The sequence below is a fragment of the Thermobia domestica genome, chromosome 17, assembly GCF_964235325.1.
Source record: "Thermobia domestica chromosome 17, izTheDome1.hap1.1, whole genome shotgun sequence".
NCBI lineage: Eukaryota > Metazoa > Arthropoda > Insecta > Zygentoma > Lepismatidae > Thermobia > Thermobia domestica.
In genome coordinates this window covers 71,155,662-71,171,770 of record NC_137470.1, presented here as the reverse complement: position 1 = coordinate 71,171,770, position 16,109 = coordinate 71,155,662, and the positions used below count along the sequence as shown (strand labels likewise).

General features: G+C 35.5%; 1 protein-coding gene across 4 annotated transcripts in view; it reads left to right on the top strand.

Moving 5' to 3' along the window:
- zormin (spectrin and immunoglobulin domain-containing protein zormin) overlaps positions 1-16,109 on the top strand; it is a 799,654-nt gene that overhangs the window by 86,338 nt on the left and 697,207 nt on the right. For all 4 annotated transcript variants that reach the window (XM_081744925.1, XM_081744924.1, XM_081744928.1 and 1 more), the window contains exon 2: positions 12,886-13,058. In XM_081744925.1, coding sequence (XP_081601051.1) covers positions 12,889-13,058 — 170 coding nt within the window. In that variant the 5' untranslated portion in view covers positions 12,886-12,888. The remainder of the gene's footprint in view (positions 1-12,885; positions 13,059-16,109) is intronic.

Here is a 16,109-nt window from a genome sequence, read left to right as displayed (position 1 = left end):
GCTTTCTCGTACATTGCAAACTCTACCCCATTGCCACGAGCATTGCAACGACCAAAGTTTGTAATTTCTGTAATAGAGGAAAACAGACCAATTGTTCGCTCCAATTGTCCAATTGGTAATCTTGTTGTTATATACTCGTTGCGATGCAGTAGAAATTAGTGACTCTGGAGAGACTGCTTCCCATTTTTTTTAAGCGGATTAATAAATTTTACAGATATAGAAGTACAAATCCATGTTACTGTAGGTACACTCATGTCCAAAATGATTGTCGCATATCTATAATTATCTTCTTGTAAGAATATAATTTGATAATGATTTTGCAGGATACCTTTAATACTGATACTATGTGTATAATCGGGAAATGTATATTTGTGGTAAATTTCATAGGAAAAGAATTATAAATACGAAAATTAGAATGAGTAAAACAAAATGTTTCTAAATAGACAATAAAATTTTATTTTCGTTTTATTGTTCTTATTTACTGTTCTTTTGACATGAAATTTTCCACCTACATGTCTTTGCCGATTATACACACAGTAACATTATAAGAAATACCGGGCAAATTCGTTATCAAATTATATTCCTTCAACCGCATATTTATAGATATGCGACAATAATTTTGGACATGAGTGTACATACGAATAATAGAAAGCAAAATTCTTCACTTAGCTATTACTACTGATTAGGGATGGCCAATTCCGGAATTATTACTTTCCTGAATCCGGAAAGTATAATCGTAAAATTTCCAATGGAAAATTTCGGAGTGCGCAAAAAAATCCGGAGTTTAAAAATTCCGATTTTGGGGAAAAAATTCGGAATTTTTCTAAATTCCATTTTTCCGAATTCCAGAATTTTTCTAAATTCCGATTCTTTACGAAATCCGGAAAGTGAAATTTCCGATTCTGGAAAATGAACTTTCCGGAATCTGGATTCCGGAAAATTTTGGCTATCCCTACTACCGATAACCATAATTTTACGTGGAAAGCTTTGGTCGTTGCGCACGCGTTTCAAAACTAACATTAGCCGCCATTGCTGGTCTTGCGCGGAAACCTCGAATATTTATACGACGCTAAGTTGACTCTTTATTCTCAGCTGTGTGTTTTTCCCCTCTAGTGGTTATCCATGAAAATACAGTGGGCAATTTTCTTTTGTTCCTCCTTTCTGTCTCTTCAGTTATTTTATCTATCTTAAAAGTGTCAGATAATTGGTTAGGCGAAAGGTGGCGACGTTGTGCCTTTCACATAGAATTCCTTTGAACTCGCACACATACAATTCAAACGTCTCCTATGGGGCATCTTACTGAACCTCTTCAAGCTTTTTTCTTTCTTTCTTTAATTGCTATAAATGAAAAATTCAAACACTAAACTTCATGGGCCTTATGCAGAGTCTTTCTGAAGCTTGATTAGTGCCATATTAAGAGTTCGACTAACATAGGTTTCCTGCAGTAGCCAGGCAAGTTGCGAAATATGGACATTTTATTGCAATGTATGCAACACCCCTCTTTCTTCCCAAATAGTTTCTTCCCTCTTAGGACAAATATTTAAAAAATGCTGAAACACGTATTTTATTACTTTAAGCAAAAATTACAAATGCCAAATTTCAAGTATCTTACATTACAGAATTCCGAGTTATAATGAATATCACGTCTCGAACCCTTACGCTTCCAATATATGAACCTTTTAATATGAAAATTCCCATCCTTATTTTTTCCCCTTCCCTGTCGAATTTTCTGAAGTCCGTTAGTCATAAATCCTATGCACTGTTCACATTTGAAGTTTCCAAGGATGTTATAAAATAGAGGATCTGCCTATACCACAAAATCGTGAAGCCATACGTCACAGCTTCGCCACACCTACTCTGCCCACTCCGCGCCACTAAGATCGCAATGTTTCGAGCCAACAATCATGGCGGAAACCAGAGTAGCCAATCAGACGTTCCGGCTCAGATGATGCTTTTTTTTTGGCTTCATTGAGTTCATATGATGAAGATACGTATGGGCAGATCCTCTATTTTACAACATTCTTGGAAGTTTCTAGCGTAAGTGATTTGTCCTGGGCATTGGAGTCAACCAGCTACTCACTCACTCAGGACTTCTTTTAATATACCACATACATGTATATATTTTTTTTTCATATTATCTTGCTCAAGATGGTTAGGCCCTGAAACACTCCTTGCGTACGCCACTGAGCGTAAGACCGGTACACACGTTACGATATACCTGTCAGGTAAACCTCACCGGTATACCGGAAAGGTATATCTGTGAAGGCTAGAACGTATACACGCAACGGTAAACCCACGGGCGTCGTTAGCGAGGGGGTCAGGGACGTGTCCCTCTCAAATTTTAGTCAAACATATTTAAAGAAACTATACTACTTCGTATATAACTTTTATCGGAAAGAGGATTTTGATCTTGATTCACCCGACCCCGCAGATTTAAAAAGCTAACGACGCCAGTGGTAAAACTGAAGATTTTAAATCTGAGAGATGGCGAGCAAACAATAATACGGCAACGATCGACGCTCTCTATTCAAAAACTAGCCACAACTCACCTAAACACTGTACAGGTGTGCCTGAGTGACTCACACATACGCTTAAGTCTACACGCTTGCGCAGGTAGTAAGAATTGAATTTCAATTCTTCGGTCGCCTTCACAGATCGCTACGCCTGTACTGTTTTGCCTGCAGCGGCTGGCACACACGCTCCGGTTTACCTGTACAGGTAAACCTCATCAGTATATCGGAACGTGTGTGCCGGGCCTAAGACTCTTTAACCCGGAACTCCTGGATTGGTCGTGAAGTTAATTGCTTTGATAAAGCTCTGTTTTGATTACTGATATAGTTTCGTAAAGAACATAATGAAAATATATTACATGAGTTCGATTTTTCTTCTTCTTCTTCTTCTTCTTATTATTATTATTACTAGAGCCTTTCTATTTCAACTGTGTCCCTTCTGGCGCTGCTGTCGGTGTGTGTGTTTCTATACCTCCCTCGAAAGAGGAGGGACAAGTTGCTGCGGCCGACATCTTTCAATTGTTGAATGCGGAAGCGTTGCCACAATGAATTATTTCACGAACTTCACTATGTTCTGTCTTGCTGGGCACTCTAAGTAGCCTACGATCTTCACTCGTCAAGACCAAGCGACTGAATGACAATTTGAAAACAGCCGAGGTCATTCACTTATTTCCCTAAGTAAAGGGAGGGTTTCGTCCGCCAGAGGATAGCGGGGGTGGGGCCGAAGTATACTTCGCATAGTTTCCGAAGGCACAGGTGGAATAGATAGGCTCTATTATTATTATTATTATTATTATTATTAAAAGAAGTAGTAGTAGTAGTAGTAGTAGTATATTAGAACTAACACTTAAGGTTTCTACTATAAACGTAGTTTGAAATACTGTAAAACTGTAAACAACTTGAAAACTTTGACATCCGATAATTGAAATATCTGTAAAATTACCCTTTAATAAAGACATATTGAGGTATATTATTTTACCAGTTTTCCTAGTTTAGAGACTCATTCGTAAATGAGGGGGCCGCGGTGGCTCAGTGGTAGAGCGTTCACCTCTGGTGCTTGGGGTCCCGGGTTCGATCCCAGCCCCCGCCAAGTGAACTTTGTGGTGGACAAACACCGTGTGCGTGGGTTTTCTCGGGGTTCTCCCGTTTCCTCCCACTTTCTTCATTCCACCATTTCATTCATCACTCATCATCACCGTCTCCTTTAGCCTAGCCGGCATAACCGTGGGACGTAAAACTTAAAGATTTCATTTTCATTCGTAAATGAAGAGTTAATAATTCCCATACTTTTATATTTCCAACATAGGAGGCATGGTACCTGAGTAGTAGAGCACTTAACGTGGTGCGCGAGGTAGATAACATCGTGTCCTCCGTAAATTTTCCCGGAGTATTCAGTTTACTCCCACACTCACATTTCACCGTTTCTTCTGTCATCATTCACTTGCTTTAATAATCTCTCTCAATCTGAAGGGCATAATCGTAGGAACTTGAACTGGAACATTTCATTTTTTCAATATAATTGTATATTATTTTTATCTTACCTTCATGAACCAAACAATGAAAATATACACAAATAAGACATATTTACATTTTAATTTGTAACACAAGCTGTTAAAATTTAATTTTGTTTAACCGTTCAGTCAAAGGTTGGAAAATGTTTTATTAAAATTATCATTGATAATTAAGAAATATAAAACATTTAATAGGATATGTGATACCCCTATGCGGCAGCGCTTCTTACGTTTCAAAATACGGCGCACCTAAAGATTAAGTCAGGCGAATAAATTCTGTACTGAGATAAGCGGAACAGTGACGAACCCATCTTGAAGCAGAACAAATAATAAAAAAAAAAGTATAACTGTGATGTCATTTAGCTGTGATGTCATGCTGAACAAAAAGAAGAATGGATGAGCACAAGTGTCCTTTTTTTTTTCTCGACCTTCTTCATTGAGATAATTGAAATAACTCGAAACGGAGAACGGATGAAATTGAGATAGAAGACTCTGGGGCGAGACACTTGTTACACACATGGCATTCTGGTTATAACCTGTAATGTTTGAAAGGTGGGACATTTTAAATGATAGTGTTACTACTTAAGTGTTTGTGTGTGTTTCTGTGTGTAGTGGCTAATAAATATAAGGACCAAGTTAAATTAACTTGTCGGTAAGTCTTCTATACCTTCATTAATCAAGGCAGTTTGAGAAACAATTTTGCAAAGGAATCAGGTTTTACAGATTAGCAACAGGATTCTGCCAGGATTTAAAATTACTTTCTAAATCGATAAACATGATAGATTACTTTATCATTTTGATTATTATTAACTGTGTATGGTTCTTGCAGTACAAATCCAGTAGTACTAAAAAAAAATACATTCCTAATGTACTCTACACTGGATATACTGTAAATATACAACGGGCTTACAGAAATTTTGTTTGTTTGTTGAAATTTAGCATCCCTTTTTGAGTACCGAGAATACAGTACGTACAGTTTAAGGTGGAGTTTAAGCCACCGTAATGGGCTCAAATTTCAAACTTTCCCTCTAGGAATCAAACCTGTGACCCCGTGCTCCAAGGGCGTGCGAGCGGTAGCTACTAGATTAGTGGGGAAGGGTGGGGTGCTTACCAATATTTGGCAGAGCTGAGAGGAAAGTAGTATATTTCAAGAGTTTAGCAGAGAAGTAAAGAAGTCAATATTAATTGCCCCAGAACAGTACATGCTTTTAGAGTACGTCTGATAACCAGAGGGGTGAGTCACTTTTAGGATAAGCAACGGCTGTCTGTCCTAAGTAGCTCAAGTGGTAGAGTATTGCCTTTGCATTCGGGAGGTCGTGGGTTTGATTCTCACTGCCGACCATCCTGAATTGGGTTTTCCAGGCTTTTCCTCAGTCCTACTAGGCAGATGCCGGGATGGTATCTACTAAACAGACCATGGTCAATATCTTCCCAAATCCTTTTTATTGTTGTTTTTATTATGTTAGATACCCAGTAAAAATGGCCTCTGAGCTGTATAAAGTTTTTTTTCTTCATTAATGCGGACGTTATCAGTAGCCGCTCATTAATTCCCAGACGGGGATTATCATATAATAAGTGAATTATCACTTAATAAAGTTTTTTCTTTATTATTAAAGTTTTTTATATTATTATTAACATGGAATAGAATGGACAATTGAGATAATATTTTTCAGTGCGAATATTTTGCACGTGGAAGGTGAGAGAAGTCAAAGCATTCAAAAATAAAAATAACATGAGGAAAAGATTGTGTAAACTAAAAAAATAAAACTTTCCCACAACACCTAGCTGACCTCGATATGTGCATCTGTGATCTGATCTATTGTTTGCAAGAAAAGTTAAAAACAAAATATCTGGTGACGTTCTGGTGGACAAATACACGTATTTTCCGAAACTGAACAAAAAACAAAAATAACCTTTATATTTGTATACATAAGAATAATATTTATCAAAAAACTATAATTTGGACTTTTTAAAATTCAAAATATAGTGCCAACTAGTAACAAAGAAGGACGATGGTGCGTATAAAAAGTAAAACTTCCAAAGTGAATCGATCATTCATTCGGAATCAATAATCCATTCGGCTTCCGCCATTTCGGATTCACTTCGTTCCGTTCAGAGCTTCAACATAAAATCTCTATACTTAATGTCTTGACGACAGCTACTCAAACTAAAAAGTATAAGTAATGTATGGTATTATATAACAGGTTACAATTATCTATTAGCAATTTACACGTTTTATAATTGTATGCTTCTTCCTTTTCGTGTTTTATTTGTGTATTTAACCTACGTGTAATTGTTACTTTTATTCTAAATATTAAGAATGCATAATGTAATTAATTATTTTTATTCAGTCTCTCTTACTCTGTCACATCTAAATAAAATGTCATAAATCATTTAAATAATGGTCTCCATGTGACAAACAATACACTGTCACTATAATCTCACTATACTGCCCGTTCCATTATTATGGTATACTAATACACTTTACCTATTACACTGTTATGAATCAATTTTATATTTATTATTTTCTTCATATATGTTAATATAAAAGTTTGATCCATTTGCAACATAATAGGTCGAAAGCGGACACACAGATTATACACAAATTATCATGCAAATCCGTCATATTGTTTGTTTCTGGACAAAATGTTATGATAGTATTGAGTTATTTTACAACTCCCATTTCATTAATTTTGTTCAGTATATTATAGGTGAACAGTTTGTGATTTGGAAATAATAAATCTTTCATTTGAGACGAACAGTAAGAGCGGCTATAAAGCTTACATTCTCTTTATATATTCATCATATCCATTAGGGATGGTACCAATACCAAGACTAGTCCGGATATCGTCTCGATAATTCGGGACGAGACCGACACGGACTTTTATATACCGATACGAGACCGAGACGGATTTTATATAACCGAGATGAGACCGTGACCGAGATAGACCTCTATAAATCGAGACGAGACCGAGACAAGACATAGGCCAGTCTCGGTCTCGTCTCGAATATTGATAGCTATTAAAATTGTCTTTACTCAAAATTGGTTTCGTTGCTGTGTTAGATAATATGTTAACGGTTGACTGATGTATAATGGCGTATTTGGGAAGTGGCTATCGAGCTCAGTCCCCTCCCGAAATAATTGTGATCATTTTTTTCGCATTGCACATACAATACAAATGTTTCTTACCCGTTTCTCAAGCCCCCCCCCCCCCCGAAGCAAAATTCACTGATATACACGGTGGCCCAAAAGTAGGGATACATTCCTGCATTGATCAAGTGTAACATTCTAGCTTATGAGTTTATTCGCTTCAGCTGTTCTGAGCTTAAGGTACAAGTAAAAAGTCTTTAAGAACAAATAATAAAGAAACTAAGTTTGCCTGATGGATAGAGCAACCCACAGTATGGTTTATTTTTTGTTTAATTATTCTTTATTTTTTTCCAAATTATGCTTTATTATGCTTTATTCTTAATTTCAATCATTGTTTTACATTAATCCTGCACAATGTATAATAGTTACTATATATAAAATATTATAAATACTTTGATCTATTTATTAATATTTTTTTCAACCAGTATCTTTCATATTTAATGAACTTTCTACTTAATGCACTGTAAAGAGATATGCTTTACTTGAGTCAGTTTTTTCTATCACTTGTGTGCGCCTATCCAAAAATCCATGTTTCAGAAACCTGCGGTACTCACGCAACATTTTTTGTAGAGAGAGTTTGACTACGGGCATATAATTTGAAGTACGCACCAACTAACTCTATAAAAATTGTTGTGTTAGTACCACTGGATTTTTGGATAGGGTACATATTATTTACTAAGTAAAGTCTTGACCCGACTGCGGTGGGCCTCATAGTTTTGGAGCTATGGACCTCTAAAGTTCATTTTTTCGTGTTTTCGACAGCCTATAACTCCGAAAGGAAGCATTTGTGCACGCAGGTTAGTCTATACTGTTTGTGTTACCTTGGTGTCAAGAATCATCTCCCAAACGTTGTCGGTGTTGTTTTGAAACACCCTGTATATATACAGCCGCGAATCCAGGATATGATCAAGGGAAGGGCAAAACCATAGTTTACCGCTTTATCCAGTGTAAAGAAAGTAGGATTCAAGCCCATTTTATCCAGTGTATACCTGAGCGTCCACAATACCACATACATTGTTCAGTGTAGCAAATAATAGTACAGTTTCACTAACGTCAAAATTTTGGAGATTTCTAATAACTCAAATTGCATTGACGGTGTATTGCGCATCAATTGTATCTTAGCGTCAAATATATTATGATCATGGTATAATGTATTTCGAATGAATGAAGGAACAAAGTTACAAGAAATGGAAAACTTAACTTTTTCTAGAGACATTACCTCGAATACGTGCTGACATATCACGTCTCATCATGTAGATGCTTCCAAGAGACTTAAATGATCATAATGCCATTTACAGCATTTCTTATTTCAAACCGTTTCAGAGATACTAAATACATGGGCAGTGATTGTTATACTGCTTAAAATGACGTATTTGTTAATTTTTTATAATGGTTGTTTTCCTTTGCTTCTATAACATTAAAATTATAGTTTTGGTGGTTTCAATTACAAAAAGTCGCAGTTGCACTATTTTAAGCAGTGTTGCCAACTTAAATTGCTAAATATTCTTCTAAATATAGTGCAAATAACGTAGCTAAACTGCAAAATATTTTAAAATTACTCGTATTTTGCTTTATGGTGCAAGAATGTTTTCAAATGACGTTTTTCATAGTCTTTGGGCTACTTACAATATTAATGTCAAAGTTTCCGTTCCAGCAATACAAATGCAAATTTTAACTGAAATTAAATGTACATGATAACATCTCACTAACACTAGTTGTTCCTCCTAAGCCTTAGGCCTGGCGTACACTTCAGAAAAAACCGTGCTTAATTAAAAGTTCTAATTACACCCTAATTACATTTCACTTGTTTCAATTTCACCACCAACCACCTCAAACTCGATCCATACCATATAGCTATTATTCAAGGACTTACAGTTAGTAATACATAGTGTTGATTTTTGGTTTGTTTTGTTTTAATTCATCGTCCTGAGATTATGCTAGGGCTGTTAAGGGAGACGTAGAGCTACTTATTATAGTGGAATCTGAACCACTTTGGTCGTTACCCCCAGCGTGAATCGAACTCGGGACCCCAGGAACCGAAGTCAAGCGTGGTAGCCTCTAAATCAAATGGAGGTCCTCATATTGTGTTGATTTAAATCTTTGAGTCAATGTTACCAAATCTGAAGATCAAAAAATAACGTATCTGTGCTCCAAAAGTAGCGGATTTGAACTATTTGTAGCTCAAATATATACAAATGATTTATTTGGTCACTAATTCTAATGGTGGGCCGCGGTGGCTCAGGATAGTGTTCACCTATGGTGGTTCGAGTCCCTGGTTCGATCCCAGCTCGCGCCATTTGAACTTTGTGGTGGACAAACACCGTGTGCGTGGGTTTTCTCGGGGTTTTCCCGTTTCCTCCCACTTCATTCTACCATTTCATGTATTTCTCATCAGCGTCTCCTTTAGCCTAGCGGCATAACCCTGGGACGTAAAAACTCAAAGATTTCATTTCATTTAATTCTAATGGTACTAATGAAATAAATTTTAACATGGGCTGAAAAATGTGCTGGACATATTGCAAGAAGAAATTATTATTGATGGACGGAAACAATTCTAGACTGAATACCACGAGACAAAAAGAGCCTAGAAAACGTCCGCATACAAGAAGGTGTGACGAAATCAATTACTACGGGAGTAACCTGGAAAAGAATTGCCCAAGATATAGTTGTGGAGAAGACTCGGAAAGACATTCATCTAGCAATGGATTAATAATGGTTGATTATGATTATGGTGATGATTTCATTATATATGGACCTCAGAAAAACTAAACTAAGTCATAATTTCGTAATTTTACAGAAGAAGCGAAAAACCGGTTCCTTCAGTAAGATCTATAGTATTGATTTTCAAACTATACTAAGTAGTTACAAAGTAGTAGGATGCTTTTAGAGTTACACTAGTACACCACTAGAAAGAACATAGTCTATTTCATGTTGCAGCGAAACTACGAAAATTAATACAAAGGAAAACTAAAGAGTTAAGTCACTTGTTTCGGCGAGAGAGAGAGAGAGAGAGAGAGAGAGAGAGAGAAAATAGATACAGATAGCTCGATTTATCAGTATAGTTACATATTATGCCCATATTTCACAAGTAATTTTCAATCAATATAAAAGTTCAGCGTACTGAATACACAATTAGTTTTCTCGAATAAAGATCTCATGCATCGCTGAGAGCTCAGGAATAAGATGGGCCTTCCGCTCGCTTCCTGCTATCGATTGTGTGAAAATAAAATACTACACATTACATCATATTTCGCCAGTAGATTCCTACATTTTGATCAGTTAAAACAGCATTCTTGGACACTATAGCGAAAAATGCATTTGTCTTTCATGCATTGTACGAAAAGCACAGTATGTGAACGCAGTAAAAACTAAACAAGGAAAAATATTTGATGGGAAGTACTTTGCCTCTCTCGACAAATCATTCAATGTATCATTTCCGTTGCAAGCAGCGTCTTGGTGGCGTAATAGATAAGAACATAGACAAACGTTTATGAGGTCCTCAGATCGATTCCCGCTAAAGCCATATGTTTTGTTTTCTTTATTACAAATATTGTTTTTAATTATCCAGTCATACGAGAAGAGCAAATTGTGTAGAAACAACATTTCACTTTAATAGGCACTAGCAATGTCAAACGGCTCGGCTCGCTTCAACTGAGTCAACAGCTCGAACCGGATAGATTAAAATGAGCAATTGGCTCGGTTCGGCTAGGTTGGCGTGAGCCATCGGCTCGAGCCGGCTAGGTTGGGGTGAGCATCAGCTCGGTTAAGCTCAGCTAAAGCTCGAGCCGGCTCGGTTCGTCCCAGCTGAGCCGAGAGCTGGAGCCAGCTCGTTCGGGTGAGCTGTTGGCTCGGCTCACTTCTCGGTTCGGCTCGATGGTGACTGAGCCGTGAGCCGAGCCGCTCGAACCGTTGACAACCCTAATTATAACACGTGCTGATTAAGGTCTTTCTAGTACTTCTGCTGTTGATGAAACTTGTTGATCCGAATAGAGAAACAATGAAGATGATCAGGGTTGCAATGCTTTTTTATCCTTTTGGAACAATGTTACTGTAAAGGATGTAACCAACTATAAAAAATTGAGTAAATATTTGTGTTCATAAGGTTTGCTTTAAGGCCCTGCTATGGTACAGACCACACTTTTTTCAAAATATTGCACAAACGAACATGTTACATATTTTAAAATTTTATGCTGTAATTGTTCAGTAATTAAACATTCTATTTACTGGAACACCTAGCGTTGGCGAGAATATTTATTTTTTTGTTGGAACCACTTTTCAAGTGAATTATGGGTGTCATCAATTTAGTTCACCAACTACAAATATCAAACAACATTGGCTATATGATGAAATAGTAATTTGTAATCATTGTAACATTACGCAGGGAAATTAACAGATCATTCTTTGATTTTCACCAAATTAAATTATTATTATTATTATTATTATTATTATTATTATTATTATTATTATTATTATTAAGTGCGGGATTACTCATACAGTGTCCCAAAAGAAATGCAACCCAAACTTTGATCGAATATATTTTTTGAAGTAAGAATTATGGAGATATGATTTTTGTGACAAATTTAGCGTTGTCTATGGAAATATTTTGAGAATAAAAGTAACGAGAAAAATCATAACGTTGAATTTCAGTAATTGTGTAAATAACTAGATGTGTAATTTTAAAAAAAATTGCAAATTGCTAATAATCAATTGAGAGGAACAGAAAAAAGAATTAATCGCAATATGCGGCAGTTCTTAATGTGTGTGTTTAGTACGCATCAACATTTATCAGATGGGACAAAACTGCATGTTGGTTTGCAGTGCTGACAGTTGTAAAGAATATTTTTCACGTATTCAGAAAACACATTTTTTAAATAAATAGCACATTGTAGCACAATATTGAACTACTGCATTCCAATTGATAAATATGATGCTATTGGGAATTATCAAATGATGTAGAACTATTTATAAATTTAATCTTTAAATGTATACTATTTCCTTCTAGAGATATAGACTTATTAAAATTTAACTTTCACAAAGCAACGGAGTTCTAAATTTTCTTTACTTTTTCCTACTTCTGATACAGAGACATCTATTGAACGTATTTAAATCTCATGGATGATTGACAAAAACTAAACGATTCTCTCTCAAAATTGGTGGGTGATGGAGCTAAATGGTTTTCGGATTCTGCATTAGAAGCTCGGAATCTATAGGAATCATCCAAAAAATTTTCCAGGGAGGAAGAAAAAAGTTCAAATTTGCAGAAGGGCCTTATCCGTACTTCAGTCATCCAAATCGCCAAATACCCGGATCAATATAAAGAAGTAAAACATTGTATTTAAAAGAATAATACCTACTGAAAAGCAAACTGTATGTAGTCGTTCGTTATAATTTCCTTGAAATTTCTATCAATGTAGATATTTATTCATTCAAATAACTAACATCTCTAAAATTATGAAGGTACGTACTACTGCACTGTATTTTTCTTTAGTTTGTTGTAAAAGTGATCTTATTTTCAACACACATTAGACCTAATTTGCGTTTATTTCAAAGTGATTTTATTTCACAACATAACCATTTTAATGCCTCAATTAGCCGGATTTCTGCATATCCTGATTTCATCCAGAATTCATTAATGCAGATAATTGGAGCTTCTGTTGATTGATTATCTTAGCTGATGATTGAGTGCTTAACTCATGTTTACTGTTTTTTGTAGGATATGGAAGCTTCAGATATTTTAGGAGCCTTACGAGCGAAGCCAGCCATATTACCAGGTGGTCGAGATCGAGAAGGCCGTCCACTACTACTTGTAACAGTTCCTGCAGAAACAGATCCTTGGAGAAAAGAAGACCTGGATCTTGTGTTGCGATATTTTACTACGGTATTTAGGTAAGAGCATGTTTCTCGCATGATTTTTAACTTTACAGTAATCGTTTCCCTGTTTCGTCTTTCATTTTGTTGTTGTAATATTTTCAGACAATAACTATTATCTCTGTTCATGTCTACTTATATAAATAAACAATAATGAAAATTCATTTTCTGTGACATTTGTAAACTGACAGAATTTTGTCTTACATAAATTTTGTTTGCTTAGAATGAAGTTCATTAATTCACAGCAAATTTTCTGTAAAGTATATTTGTTTCTAAATCATTCAATATGAAGGTTTAAGAGACTCCGAAATTGTTCTTAGAATGTGAAGATTCGTTTGCAGTTATTTTATATCTTTACTTAGATTGGTACATTTCTGGTAACAATGAAATCGTAAGTCCTAAAAGTTGAACTTGGATTCTTTGGTCCCTCGGATCTCTTTACAAAGAAAATCTATTTTCTCTCTATTCTGTTACACAGCAACATGCGTCTTCTCTAATGAAAATAGACCATCTGGACGTTATCTCTAAGTAAATATTCAAGTGGTATGTAGAAAACAATCATAAAATATGAAGAAAAGAATAGTACAGTGAGAGTATTCTGGACAACGGGTAAATCGGGACACACACAATGTTTGGCATCTGTGCTGAGGTCCCGAAGTGAGTATGAAAATTTAATTCAGTTAATTATGGCTTATCTGTAGCGCTTCTGTGTTTAGTGATCTTCCGTACGCTTATTCCTGAGCAGCCAATTAAAATATCACAAGGTATCAGTAAGCTAAAAATGGTGCTATTTAAAAATGTCGAGATTTCGTTAATAAGAGACCACATCAGTAGTTTAACCCTTTACTGTTTTTTGTTACCATATGGTTACAAAATAATCGAACTTGTCTAACGTGAACGGTAATTCAATATTCCGTTGTTGGTCATTGTTACCATATGGCTGCACCTTTCCGCTTCGTACGCTGACTCGTTCTGACACCTTGTAGTGGGTTCGGGTAACTTTATGTGGGAAAGATGTGTTGTGTTTGTTAGTAGAAGCCAGAATTCACAGAGGGTGAAGAGGAAATATTCCTGGTTGTTAGGTAAGTAACAGTATTTTTGTTTTGTTGACTTCTAGTTGTTTATAAAGCCTAATTGAAAGATTTCAATTTAATTTTATCAATTATATCAATTTATGAGTACGTTTAGGGTTGTTAAACCTCGCGTAACCATATGGTTATATTGTTCAATGAGGGAATAAAATTATATTATTTATTGAACTGTATTCTTCGCGATTTTATGTACAAGTGTATTTACTGAATTGTTTATATTCATACATGAAAGAAATGCTTTATGTGTCTTTACTCTGTGAAATTTTCCATATTACAGTTTGGTTCATCAATTTTGTTTCATTAAGGCGTGTCCATTTTCATTTTCGGCTTTCGTAAATCTAGTGAACTGTGATCAGGGGCGTTGTCAGTAAAGGTTTTGTTGGTATTACACCATTTCTAATAATACTTTTATATAGGATATCGTTAAGTGTAAATGTGTTTTAGGTACAATTTTTGTACCCCTTTTTCTTTTACCCAGATCTATCCTGAACGCTGATCTATGAGAAATAAATTTATAGCTTACTGACTTATTATATTTTTTAGTTTGTTCATTTCAGAGTTCAGTTCATCGTCGCTCAAAATGGATGGGGATGGTATGTCGGTCAATGTGTTTTACGAAAAAGTCTTAAGGAGCAACAGCTGTTATATCCGATTCATCGCAGTTGCCTGACATTGATTCGTCCGAATCCGATGAAGATAAGTTCCTCAAGATCAAGATTATGTACCTGACAGTGAGGTATGTTGAATCATTTAGCACCTATATATGTTTATGCATCTCGTAGAAGTATTCTGCTGTTGCAAATTTTCTTTGTGTTGCTGCTAAATTTTAGCATATTGAATATACATTTCAAAACTACTAGTAGAAAGAAAGTGGATAAAAACCCTTCCCTTTTTGTTTCCTACATTTTCACTATTCTCGTCCTTTGGCGTAATATCTATAACTTGCTACTGGTATTTTCAGTAAATTCTATGTAACATAATACAATTTTAAATCACGTTCTTTGAATCCAGATATTCACCAAAATCTATTTCATGGTTGAAGGTTTTACTTCATAAAAAAAAAACATCGAAAAATATCTGATTTAGAATAATTTTACCTTTGTTTCTTTTTTCAGAATAATAGCATTCCAAAAGGTCTTACATCTCTACCGGATGACATAACCGATTCTGATGCTGACTCTGAAGTTTCAACGAAAAAATGCATGTTTAGTGCCTAGCCATTATCAAACGATAAAACAAACATATAGGGGCAGTGGATAAATCAAATATGCTAACTATAATTTATCGTACAATGAAAGCCAAATATTGGTACCTCAAAATCTTCGGCTACATCCTAGACTTGGCTGTAGTAAACAGCTGACTGATATGCAGGACAGACCGTAAAATGGTTAGAGAATTACATATACGGTTGAAGGTATATCGTTCTGATATTACCTACGCACTTGCTACGTGTGGGAAACCAAAGAGAGGATGGTCTTCTGTAGAATTGACAATAGAACTACAAGGAAAGACAGGTCAACCACTGAAAACTTCGCTCGAGTGATGATACTACAACAGATAATATACCCCACTGGCCTATCCATACGTCTAAAGGAAGGTGCCGGTTTAGAAATATGGTACTAGTCGAATTACGTGCATGAAATGTGATGCAAGGTTGTCTTTTACTGAAATAAAAACAAAAACTGCTTTCTGGTATTCCATTCGTAGAAACTAACTATACTGCTCTAAAAATTGTATTATATGGTAAAGAAATATGTCTATAAGCACTACATTACAGTACAAGAAAACATCCAATACCATAACCATTATTTGTAATTTATTTAGTCCAAATAAATACACTGTCATTTTTATACTAACTTGCACGCAAAAAAGTCACCATCATTTCTTGACAAGTGGCTGTAAGTTGTAATTATATGCCCCAGATATTTGATAACATGACTATTTAGGAGCTGTAACACAAAAGTATTGTTTGTAATTG